We start from the raw sequence: 13,579 nt of genomic DNA on the forward strand, positions 1-13,579 counted from the left end.
AAATATGGATAATTTCTCATTCTTTACTTGGATTCAATCATTATAATATGCATAATATTTTCGATATTAGAATTTTTAAATCTGATAAATCATTTACAGTAGCCCTAAACAATGGCGCCTGTTCAACTGCACATTAAACATGAAGGCTGTTTTTTTGGGGGGGGGTGTTTAATTTATTTGATTACAGCTTAGTAACTTGGCTAAGGGTAGAGGTACTTTCAAAGAGAAGTTAGCTTATACGTATTTCATATATGCAGAAAACTATGAAAACACACGTGCAGCCAACCTGTTCGCTAGAATGTAAACCCAGGTCGAATTATCAGTATTCAACTACTTTACTGCTTGGTTGCTAGCGAAGCCAGAGCTAGATATTTTATCACCGAAATAGAATAACTGCTGCTTGCAAATTATGCCTTCCAGTTCCTGCCAAAATTCTAAAAATTTTGACGCTCCTATGTCTTGTTGCCCATTGCACTCATACAGGTTGCCCTGGCCACCGATGAGCATTAAACGTGAGGGCAACTGCAATGTAATGGACCATACGATTACACTTGATTTCAGACCTGTATGGGGATGCATAATGCATAACATAATGCATTTAAAACGTGAAGCAACTGCAAGCATTAAACGTGAAGGCAACTGGAATGTAATGGACCATACGATTACACTTGGTTTCAGATCTGTATGGGGATACATAATGCATGACATAACGTGGCATTTTTTTGATGCAGACCATGGATGTGATCCTTGATGGTGTTGATGTATTAAGATTCATCTGGAAAAAATTCATTTATATTATTTATCCTTCTATTTGCAAAGTTCTATGCACAACTATAGCTGTAGTCACTTATAATGTTCTAACGAGGGTTTGGTTAGGTTACTTGAACATGGCAAAGCATCTATTGAGATCATCTATGAGCTGCTTATTTTTTCTACTAAAGTTAGCTGAAACAATGGTCACTTTAAAAAAAAACTACTTTAATTTTTTGCTATGTAGCACTTACTTAATTCTGAACTGAAGAATAATATAACTGTAACAGCCATACATAAAGATTATGTTATCTTAATCGATGAGTCAAACTGGTGAGTTCATTCACCAGCTCAGGTAGGAAAACCAGATCAAGTAGGATAGTGCTTTTTTTTTAACATAATTAAATATAAAGCATATGTGCTTTAAAAATGATAATTCAAATTGTGACAAAGGTATATATTTATTATTAATACATGTCAGATTTTTAGAGGTAGTTATTTCCCAGCAATGATGTCTGTGTGTTTTCTTTGGTGGTAAAATAAAAATCTCATAGATTGAAATAATAATCATTCCAAAAACATTGCAATAGTAAAGTTCTGATATATGCAAATAAATCATTATGTGGAAGAAAGGAAATTGGTTTGAGGGAACCACAGCTTATTAATTTTTGTTCATCACAGTTCACAAAGTGTATAACTTAGTCAAAATAATTCTAAAATGATGAATTTTAGTACTTTCTAATTTTCTGTACCTCACTAGAATGCTGTGAAAAAGTATTGATGGTCTAAACCATGATGCGAAGAAAAATTTATGTGGCTACACATGTCACTAAAAATCATTTATATGGCAACCCAAGTATACACATAGCATTCTCCCAGACTGCACTTCTCCAGATATTTTCACCAGTGTGGTTGCAGATTATGATCCCTCCTATGGGAATTTCAGTACTTCAGCATTCAGGTGGACCACATACCACAGTTTCTGTTGTCTCTGGTAAAATCTTTGGCGATGTTGCTTTCTGCATGCATACAACATAAAAGGCATCACATGCCTCTCTTTCCTTTCTCATTTTAGGATTCTGGTGCCAAAATTTTGCAATTTTCTGTTTTTTTTTTTTTTTAATTATTTTTTTATTAAAAAGATTTATAGGGAAAACAACGGTGAAAAAAAGCCTAGAGTTGTGCGTGTCTTGTATTGAAGAAGAAAAATGTAAAACAATAGGTGGTGGTGGATGCATCGTTGAAATAAATTTAAAGATATGCAAACAAACATCCCTCTCCTAACTCACCAACAAGTTTGCAAATGCTCTTCAAAGTTGCCAATGAGTTCATGACTTACCACATCTGTGGTAAGAATGTAAATTCCATATATTTTATGGCTGTTGTTAAAGATGGAATTAAAGACAGGAATTTTAATTTAATAACATATTATTATATTTGTTTCCCTTAATGCGAGAGCAAACATAAATATTGGTGCAAAATGTAGTTTAAAATATTAATGGTAAATTTAAAATACATTCAAAATGCAATTTGTCACACTAGATCATCCCCATCTTAATAATAATAATAATAATAATAATAAAAATAAAAAAAAAAAAAAAGAGTAATGAAGTAGAAATAGATAATGGAAATGACGCTGTGTATTTTAAAATATAAATGAAAATTTAGGATAATCCAAGCAATGTTTATGTGTCTAAAAAGTATATTCCTTACTAGCTAATGCATACTAAAAGTTACTGATAAAATTAACTGACAAGTTACTTTTAAAACAAGAATATTAAGAGCGATTCAAAGGTTATATTTAATTTAATGGACAGTAGGCAATGTAGGCATATATATTTTGCTGTAAATTGACTGGCAAATGTTATTCAGTAAAGGCAAAGATCCCACGTGTGCTTTCTCTATATGACTACTTTGATCTAGTCCATCATTAACAATATTTTTCCTGGGATTCCATCTCAGAGTGAAAACTGAGATAAATTTAGGTGTATAATTGTAAACTTTGTAATCTTGTTCTTAAAAATGTGGTTGTATCACGATAAAAGATTAATAAACTATGTTAAATATTGTTTTTCCAACATTCCATTAGCAAAATGCTATATGGATATAACCCTCTCAAGCAAATAACCCATTTTCCTTCCTTTGTAATGATCCGGTATTTCTCAAGTGTGTATTGCATAAAGTGAAAATATATATTAACATATGAATTAATAATTCAGTTGTACATAAAATCAGCTCTGATTTAACTGATTTTGTTAAAGGATTAAAACATAACAGCTCTAATCCGAAGAAGTATGGCTGGAGTACGAGAAGCTTTACCACGTGACAAAACAAATGACGTCGAAAGCTCTATGTTACGTCTAAATTCTTCTAACCAATAGCAGCGAAGCAGCTCTCACAGCAGGAGGTACAGCGAGTACGTTTTAGGAACATGCGTACGGCGAGTACGTTTTAGGAACATGCGACTCGATCTCCCTTCTGCTGTCGAGTGGAAAGAGACTCCCGACTGGTTTTCCGATATCGATCTCGACCGGTGTCCAGACTAGACCCCCAAATATTGCACGTCGTGTTCTGACCTTCCTCGATACACAATGCATTCGATTTCTGCCCTGACCCGCACGTCTCCAGATTTGTCACCCATTGAAAACATCTGGTCATGGGTTGCTGAGAGAGTAGTCCGCCGCCCCCCTCCAGTTAATAGGGTGAATGAAATGTGGCATAGACTGGAAGGAGCATGGAATGAGTTGCCCGTTCCTGTCATTAAAGCCCAGTTCGACTCCATGCCTAATGGGGTAAGGGTCGTTTTAGCTGCCCGGAGTGGCAACTGTTTCCACTAATCTCGCACCTCTCTAAACCCCCAAAGTACTTACAAATTTAATCATTTTTTGTCATGCCATACACTTTAAGTACAATAAATATATTTTTTGTATTTGCTTTTCTTCATGTTAATTTAGAAGTCAAACAACAATTCTTCATGGTTTCTTCATGGTGTTGTAATTTTAATCTCCAGCATTTTATATTATTTTAAAGAAAATGTTATTTAAAATATTGAAATATGCAAATGATTGCGGTTTTCCTTTTTCACAGTTGTAGTTAAGTTGTAGTCAAGTAACTTTCAAAGTTACTTGAAATTACTTATCTAATAATTGTTTATTGCACTCAATTTTATAAATATTTTGTCTGTAAAGATTACTATATTTTATTTTAGTGACTTTAAACTTAAATTGCACGCAGCCCGAACGTACGATCTGAAGGCAGAAGCCAGGGATATAACCTTATAAGACATTTGTGTCGCCTTTTAGCATGCCTTCGTGGTGTAATGGGTGGCACAGTCGGTGCGTATTCGAAAAGTCCGGGGTTTGAGTCCCGGCGAGGGCATTGCACATTTTTCATGTCTCCTGCTTCAAAAATAATCTAATGACTCTACAGGGCGCCCGAACTAAAAGAGGTCGGGATGATGATTCTCCACCACCAGAATTTGGCGACTGAGCTCCGTAATCCTCAGTGGCCATTTAAGAGAGGGAGTATATAAGATATTTGTACCGCCTTTTAGCACGCCTTCGTGGTGTAATGGGTCGCACACTCGGTGCGTATTCGAGAAGTTCGGGGTTCAAGTCCCGGCAAGGACACTGCACATTTTTCATGTCTCCTGCTTCAAAAATAACCTAATGCCTCTACAACTTTATAAAGTAGAGCCGAGGAGAGCTTCGGGCTCGCCGTGCCGTCTTGCCATGGAGACACAATACTAGGAGTTTTCAACCAGCGGAAGGAGGGGTCAGAATACGGCCAGGGAATTTTATAGTTTCAGGAGATGCAGTCAGCCTTTTACTTATCTGTTAAGAATTTATGTTTAGTTGATGAGTAATTCTTTTTTTTTTTTTTTTTTTTTAATTCAAGATTTGGTATTTATCAATATTTTCTGTCCTTTCTCTTGTTTAATTTATAAAACACATTAAAAAATTTTTAAATAAATATATATGCATTTTTCGAGTTAGGGAAGGGGGATGGATTGATCATCTATCAACAGGATGCATGAGAGAAAGAAAAGTTAAGAGTGACTGCTGTAGAGAGATTAGAATTTTGTTTTAAAAATTCTAATACCTTACAAACATTTATGCTTTATCTGGGATTAAAACCCGAGCCCATCGATACGCACGTTGCTGTCATTAACCACTATACCGTTTAGGCAGCTTTTTTACGTAGTACTGGAAAATAAACTATAAAATTCACATTACTCAGATAATATACTAAAAGATACTCAGATGGGTAAGTAACGGAACAAAACGAAATGCATTAGAAGATGCAGCCTTACTCAAATTATTAAGGAATTAACATGTACCTACCTGTTTTTGATTCATAATAGGATGAGTATTTGTTGTCTGACAGTGTTTGTCTGAAGCTCTCCACAAATTCCAAATGGTTGATGGAAGGAAGTGATATTAGAATATAAGCTCTGGCTTTTGGCGTACCTAGAGGAAAAAGTACACAATTTATAACATTTATTATAATTATATTCATGCACCGTGTCAATAAAATTATTTATGTTGCCTTGCGTTTTGCAGGTGTTGGACCTTGAGATATACTTCCGAATATAAAAATGTTTGCAAATATATTTTAATCCCTTTTAATGTATTTTTGATTTTCTGCATTGTTAGCCCAAAGCGCGTTAGTCCAGAAGGGCTCTTAATTTCGTTTTGGCATTTTGCGTTGAAAACTTCAAATATCCGTTTCACATTTCAAATTGTTGCCACCAAATATTATCGCCCTGTGTTATATTTAAAGAAATTAAACAATGAAGAATCTGCATAAATGTATGTATGTTTCTCGCATTGTGATAAAGCAACAGTACCTAGCCATCAAATTTTGAAGAACGTGATCCTCCACCAAATATGGGCATCTGGAAGCCCTAATTTGGAATTTGTTTTATTATCTATTCCATATTTTGAAACACTTCAACGAATTCTTTAAACAAACTCAACGATTTCAAAGCGATCAATGGCAGCACTGTATGGGAGGCGGGAAATTTCTTTTGTTATTTCCAGCATGCGAGACTGTGTATCGGAAATTATAAAGATATGCTCTTTTTAAATTATTTTGTGATATTGCTCCCAATTACCAAATTCTGGGTGTGGAGCATCATTCACCATTCTTTTAGTTCAGGCGCCACTGTAGAGACATTAGGATTTTTTGGAAGCAAGATAGATGAAAAATGAGCAACGGTTTCGCCGGGAATCGAACCACGGAGTTCTGGAATACGCGCCCAGCGTGCAGACCACCACATCACAAAGGTATGCTAAGAAGGCGGAGAAATAATTTATAAGCATTTGAATCAATTTCTGCACAAAGACGCGCGTTAAACCAGTCGAGAATTAGCCGAACAAATGGATTGTAGCCAAACGACTGTAGTTTGACATCTTGGGTCTATGAGGAAAGCCCAAAAACTCAGATATTATTGACTAATTTATTGTTTTTCGTTTTGTTAAAATAAAAATTGTTAAATTGAAAAAACGGCCATTACCTAATACATGTTTCAACCTAATACAAGTCAAAATCAAATTAATCAATTAAAATTTAAAATCTAACAACCTGCCTCTGCTACATAGCTACAACTAACAGCTACACAGCTACGCTATACAGCTGCCACTAATTCAATCAAAAATAATGTCACCAGCTGGTATCAGTAGCCTGAAAGGATCAGCAAGCCGATGTTGTGAAATTTTCTTTCTCCTATACTAAATTGTAGCTGTGCAGGCGATTACTTAAGTTTCAACCCAATATTTGTCCAAGGAACTTTACAAATTGCTAATGACGGAAAGCATCTAATAATGTTTCTTAGGAAAAACGTTTCATCTACCAAATAGAAATACAAAACGATTGAAAGAGAGTGTGCTCCTATTATCTTTGCAATACTGAAGTTAAAATTCTATCTAGGTGGACTTCATAAATTCATCATTCAGACCTATCATTATCCATTAGTGTGGTTAGATAAAAACACTGGGATTAATTTTAGATTATTACGATGGGCTTTGGTCTTCCAATCTTAACTATGAAAATGTGCATAGAAAAAGGAAGCACCATCAAAAGACAGTTTAAGTCGTTGTGCTCAGATATTTCCTAGCTAAAAATATATATATACTAAGAAGTTTAAAAAGTCACTCTTAATTTGCTTTTGCCATCAGAATATTAAATTTTGTTTGAAAGGCATTTGCATGTACTTGCTCTGCTAGCTAAGTGTATTTGTTAGAGGTAAGATTCAGCACATTTTTTAGAGGTAAGTTTCAGCACTTTATTTGTGTTGTGCCGAATTTTAATATATTTGATGAATTTGATATTTGTTTGACATTAATGATTTTAACAAGAAAAGTCCGCACAACTGGGGAGGGGGAGACTATGGGGGAAGAGTATAACCCTCTGGCCCTGATCATCCCGCGATTTCCACTGCAACTCAAATGTAGCAAAATTTTACAGAAATGGCTGCTAGAAAACGTTCAGTGATTATCTTGATTATTTAATTAAATTATTGAATTATTAATTAGATTTATTGATTAGATTAATAATTAGATTGATCATTAATTAGATTTATTGAATCTGGTGCAAAGACTGTGAAGTTGGACTTTGCCTTGAACCCTGTTTTGAACTCTATCATGCTAAACTGCATTTCTAAAGTATTTTTCCCTCAGCGCTTTATATTTTATTAAATTTTATACATTTTACTTTTTATATTATGCAATAAATAGAAATTAACTGTAATTCGACTGAAATTTATTTAAAAGAAGAGTTTTTTTTTTTTTTTTTTTTTTTTTTTTTTTGTGATAACATCTGAAATTGATTTTTCTGGAAACTTAGTTTCTCATGATAAAAATCTATATAAAAAATATTTTTTAAAAAGAAGGAGTGCATTTTTCAGTTCTCCAATATATATAGATTTAAAATATATATATAATTTATTTACTAAATAATACTGATTATATTATCTCCTAAGATTAATTATAGTGGAATGATCTGAAAAGAATGAATCCATACTTAGTAAGTTCTATTTCGAAACATGTTTTTAAATAACTTGAATGTAAATTGTTAAAAATGTTTAACGGGAACTGGAATTAAATTAATCTCGCACTAAATGAATTTAAGATCATACAACATTATATCTATAATATATATATCTATATAACACTCAATTTTGGAAGTGATTTCGGTCCACAAATTAAGCAGTCAGAGGGTTAAGACTAGCGTCTTGTTCGTTGCTACAACTACCAAATAAATATCGAGTGAGTCCTCGCGCTTAAAAGTTGCTTACTTGAAGATGCGTCTAATCCTCGCTTCGAAAATGTTTCAGTTTTATGTAAGTGTGAAAAATAAAAAGTTTGGTGTTTTACCAAAATGGTGAAATTTCTTTAAAACACTTCAATACATTGTTATGCCAGTGGAGGACTTGTTAAACCAAGGGAAAACAAGGCAATACAAATAAGGGACTTGCTGAGTCAAGTGTATTTACTTGTTAAGATAAATGTTAAAGCTCAGCGGTAATCCAATCCTTATTCCAGAAAATGCAATGCAAAATGAAATGACATGCTTGGTAAAATTAACTAGAAGTATTAGAAGACATAAACAGTACCTTTTTTCCAGTAATACTTAATTAACTTCTTAGCAATGTCTTCACCAGCTCGGAACTTAGCTTTGCGACTCAGATCCCGAAGTTTGACATCCATGAAGAGTAGCACTAAAGTTTCTCGAAAGTTTTCGTCTCCTAAAAATGCATAAAAACAAATTGATATTATAGTCGGATTCTTAATTACAAAACTATTCGTTATTGTGAATGGGATTTCCTAATAAAATCTTAATATAGAGGTATTCAATATATTTCAAGTTCCGCTCATTTCGAGTCAAGGAGCTATTGCAATTATTGTAGTGATACACATAATGGATAATGAAACTGACACGCGGTGAATAAAGTACTCTAAAGTTTAAATCAACATATGCACACTGCGAAAAAAAAATTCTGAAAGATTTCAGATTTTAAATTAAGTCCAAAGGGGCGTTTTTTTAACATTTTGTGTGTTGCATTTATTTATTAAATATCACGTTCTTCGCACTTAAACCACAAAATTCAGTTCAACAGCAATATCGCAAAATAGTTTTAAAATGAGCCTATCTTTAGAATTTCCGATACAGAGACTCGCGCGCTGGAGATATTTTTTTTTTTTCTGTACAACGTTGCCATTCATCGCTTTGAAATCCTTGAGTTCGTTAATCATAAATTCGTTAAAGTTTTACAAAATATGAAATCGATCATAGAACAAATTCCAAATTTCAAATTTGGACTTCCAGTTGCCCGTATTCGCAGTACGATTACGTCATTCAAAATTGGATGGCTCTAGGTACCGTTGTTTTATCACAATGCGAGAAACATACATACATTTATGTAGATTCTTCGTTACTTAATTTCTTCAAATATAATACAGGGCAATAATGATGCTAGGCATTTTGTGATTGATTGTAGTTTAACAGCCCCTATTAGACAGATTTTTAACATTACTGATTTTAATATAAACTAGAATAATGCGCAAAATAATACTCATTTACTTTTGAGATAGGGCCAAATTTGTTATTTCTAAAGCATAATAACAACTATTTTTAATCTAATAATATAAATGTCATTAATTTTAAAGTTTTTAAATCATATTGTATTGCTCTAATGAAGTTTATCAATGCAAATAGGGCGCTGGTAGGAATCTTTTGTTAAAATTGAATTTTGTATTTGTATGGGTTTTGGGTATCTGGGGTGTTCTATGTTGTAAATTTGTCTTTATGAATTTTTTGTTTTGTTTGTTGGTCTGTAATTTTGTGTTAGATGTGCTTACTTATTTTTGATTTAGCATTTTTGTTTGCTGTTTGGGGGTGGCTGGGTTACTGGCTGCCCTCGTTTGTGGAGATACGTGGCTCCTTCTTTTGAGCTATGGGGACACTCGTGTCCAGGTGGGCTGAAGGGAGCCTCCAATTCTTACAGGGCAATAATATTTGGTGGCAACAGTTTGAAAAGTGAAACTGACATTCAGAGTGATTCGACGCCAAACGAAACAGTAGTCCCTCAGGTGGAAAACCCCTTTGCACTAATAACTGATATTAAAAGTAATGTTTATGAACAAAATAAACCAAAATGAAATGAAACAGAAGCACATGCAATAAGCACACACAAATTTCCGTAGTATCGCAATTGTAAACAGTAAAACCAACATGACTCACAGGCTTGTGTAGGGTTGCTTATGCTTAGTTGCCAGTGTTTCCTCCCACGCCAATGGTACACCATTTAGCATGCGCAGTAAGCGAATTCGTTAACATTGATCAAATCAATGTGCGGTTTGCTATTACGCGAACGGGTCTAAAAAGCTCGTTTATTATATCCTGGATTTCTTTATAAACCAGGTTCGTTATAGCGATATCTAGCTATCTGTTTGCTTTGCAATTAATGCGTAATTACCTGGTGTTGTTACTTTGCTCAGGTAGTCAATGTAATCGATGAAGTTTTCAGTTCGGTAGCAATTCCTGAAGCAGTCGCAGGGCAGTCCATGAAATGTACGCATGGCTTTCCCTTCAGAGTTGAACTCTACGTCGAATTCTACGCTGTTGGCTCCCTTTCGAAGGTAATAATCGACCTGGTAGATAGCGTTAACCATGTGAGCAATATTCCAAATGGGCCGCCGACCATCTTCTTCTCTCTCCGGCGGTACATCAGATTCACATGCAATCTAAATGAAAATATTGTTGAAATTTTTAAATCAATATTTGGTGGTATTATTTCAGTTTTTGTGTGATGTTTTAACGTCATTTAGTTATTATTATTATTATTATTATTTATTTACTAGTGGAAGTTCCCAATGCCAGTTAAGTTAGATTAAGAGTAATGTAATATCTAACAAAACAGAGAACGGTACCGCTGTAATCCTTCTCTAATAACGATGCAAAAAATACGATTCATAATCATACATTTTTCAGTCTGTTGCGACAGGGAACCCACATAAAAAATACCATAGAAAAATAAACCAATTCTTTCTCATTATAACAGTGTGGAAGGAGCATATTTTCCAAGTGCATGGAGGAGAGCTGTTGTAATTCCTATTGCTAAGCCAGAGAAAGATCCAAGGAATCCCTCCAACTATCGTCCAATTGCCCTTACGAGTTGCCTATGCAAGCTGTTTGAAAAAATGGTAAACAGCCGCCTAGTCTACTTCTTGGAAAAGAATAATATTATATTGCCTTATCAAAGCGGTTTTCGAAAGGGGAGAACGACCGTAGATAATATGCTTCTCTTAGAGACATCCATTCGAAAAGCTTTTGTAAGAAGTCACCTTGTGTCACTATTCTTTGACACTGAGAAAGCTTATGATAAAGCATGGGGATACGGTATACTTCGGGATCTTCACGAGAGTGGCATGCGCGGCAACCTACCAATTTTCATTCTTAATTTTTTGAACACTAGAACTTTTCAAGTAAGGGTTGGCTCTGTTTCGTCGGATATTTTTGAACAGGAAGAGGGTGTGCCTCAAGGCTGTGTGCTTAGTGTAACCCTGTTCAATTTAAAAATAAACTCTGTATTAAAAGAACTTCCTCCCACCATCTTGGGATCTCTATATGTTGATGATTTACAGATTAATTGTCGAGGCGCAGACATGAGATACGTAGAGAGGCAATTGCAGATGGCTTTGAATAAGATCCAAGAATGGTCAAACAAACAGGGATTTTCTTTTTCCAAGCAAAAAACTTTGTGCGTGCTCTTATGTAGGAAGCGAGGTCTCCATCCTGAGCCTGAGTTATATCTGAATGGTACAATTATTCCATTTGCGCCTGAAGTAACGTTTTTAGGAGTGACGTTCGACCAAAAATTGACTTTCCTCTCTCATGTTTTAAACCTGAGAAAAAAGTGTTTAAAAAGGCTAAATATCTTAAAAGTGTTGGCGAACATCTCCTGGGGTGCAGAGCGTTGCTCCATGCTTCGCATTTACAGAGCGCTTGTCCGCTCTAGATTGGACTGAGATTGGCTCAGTTGTTTACGGATCCGTTCGGTCATCAGTATTGTTAAAACTAGATCCCGTTCACCATCAAGCTCTGCGGATTTGTTCAGGAGCTTTCAGGACTTCTCCTGTCCACAGCCTGTATGTTGACTGTAACGAACCATCACTTTATCTGAGGCGTGAGTATTCGTCCCTATTGCAATATTTTAATATTCTATCGCAACCTGAACATCCTAATAAGCTGTGCTTACTTGATAATGTGTGTAAAACTTTATTTGAAACACGTCCATCTTGTGTTCCTACCTTTCCTCTAAAACTTCGTCCTGTCATTGAGGAACTTTCCCTCTCTGATATGCACCCCCCAAGCAGTACAGAATTTTAAAATCCCACCTTGGGAAAATGCACGGATTCAGCTTCTTGATGTTTTCAAGCATCACATGAAGGCAAGCACTAACGAGATCATTTACACGCAACTCTTTGCTAATCATAGGCACAAATATAGCAGTTATCTTCCAGTATACACAGATGGGTCCAAGTCAAAAGATCATGTCGGGATGGCATTTGTAATTAAAGATCACATGGAGGGCAGACGCTTGCACCATGCTTTCTCTGTCTTAACATCTGAACTAACTGCAATATATTATAGTCTTCTGTACATCTCAAGGCTCAGCCATAAAAAGTTTATAGTTTATACAGACTCTTATAGTGCGCTTATCATTAGAAGCTTTTTCCAACACTCAAAATCCTGTAATAGTGGATGTTCTAAAGATACATATAAACTTAACAAGTCGTGGATATGAAATCCTGTACTGCTGGGTTCCCGGTCACGTGGGGATAAAAGGGAATGAGATGGAAGATATCACAGCGAAATGTGCTGTTTAACTGTCCACTCGCCTCATCCCTTTTGGAGACATCTGTTGTGTAATCAAAGACAAGATCCGAAAAAAATGGCAGCAACTTTGGGATGTTCAGCTTCAAAACAAGTTAAGACATGTAAAGCCTAGAATTGAGCATTGGGAATTAACTAGAAACCGTAAGGAGGAAGTTTTTTTGACTCGCCTCAGAATTGGTCACACTAGAGTGACACACAACTACCTTTTAAAAGGTGAGAATGAGCCTGTTTGTTCAAATTGTAATGTTTATCTATCTGTACGTCATATTTTAATTGAGTGTCCAAGTTTTAATAGTCTTCGTAAGAAATATTTTAATAGCTGTGACTTACCTCTCGACCGTGTTTTCAGAATGGCAACAAAAAGATTATTCAATTTTTGTTGTTCTTGGAATGGCAACAAAAGATTACTAATGATATTGTTCTAAAGAGTTGTTTACATTTTGATAAAAACGAAAATGAAGATTATTTTGATTTAAAACTTGGATTGACGTTATTTGATGAAACAGAGTTGTAAAAATAAAGATTAATTTGGAGTCAGAGCCAATAATTGGTGACTTGGACTTTCGATTTTAAAGTAAATATGTCTGAAGACGATAAAACTGTTACGGGCCCTGCCCAGGAACTGTGCAAGGTAAGTGTGTCAAAATTCCTCCATTTTGGTTAGATCGCCCAGAAATATGGCTTTTTTCAAGTTGAGGCTCAGTTTAAGATAAATGGAATTATTTCGGGAGAAACGAAATTTAACTATTTAGTATCACAGTTAGAACCGAAATATGTTGAGAACATCTGGGATATCATAACAAGTAATTCCGCTACTAAATATACAGAATCCAAAACAAGGCTTCTGGATTTATTTAAGGAAAGCGAAAGTACTAGAATTAAAAAACTTCTTACAGGAATCGATTTAGGTAACATGAAACCCAGTCAA

At 34.9% G+C, this 13,579-nt stretch overlaps 2 protein-coding genes across 7 annotated transcripts in view; one reads left to right on the forward strand and one right to left on the reverse strand.

Annotated features, from left to right (window-relative positions):
- The window catches only part of LOC146998593 (uncharacterized), an 88,622-nt gene that overhangs the window by 45,617 nt on the left and 29,426 nt on the right, over positions 1-13,579 (forward strand). The gene's annotated exons all lie outside the window — the stretch shown is intronic.
- Positions 1-13,579, reverse strand: part of LOC118193629 (dermonecrotic toxin StSicTox-betaIB1i-like) — a 74,539-nt gene that overhangs the window by 34,140 nt on the left and 26,820 nt on the right. For 3 of the 6 annotated variants that reach the window (XM_085811187.1, XM_085811186.1, XM_085811185.1), the window contains exons 3-5: positions 10,229-10,496; positions 8,366-8,497; positions 5,094-5,219 (exon numbers count right to left, since the gene is read on the reverse strand). In XM_085811187.1, the coding sequence (XP_085667313.1) occupies positions 5,094-5,219; positions 8,366-8,497; positions 10,229-10,496 (526 nt within the window). The remainder of the gene's footprint in view (positions 1-5,093; positions 5,220-8,365; positions 8,498-10,228; positions 10,497-13,579) is intronic. The other 3 variants (XM_085811190.1, XM_085811189.1, XM_085811188.1) reach the window with 1 other exon arrangement.

Source organism: Stegodyphus dumicola, chromosome 2, assembly GCF_044657685.1.
Source record: "Stegodyphus dumicola isolate Sdum_Otavi_A_Nest chromosome 2, ASM4465768v1".
NCBI classification, from domain to species: domain Eukaryota; kingdom Metazoa; phylum Arthropoda; class Arachnida; order Araneae; family Eresidae; genus Stegodyphus; species Stegodyphus dumicola.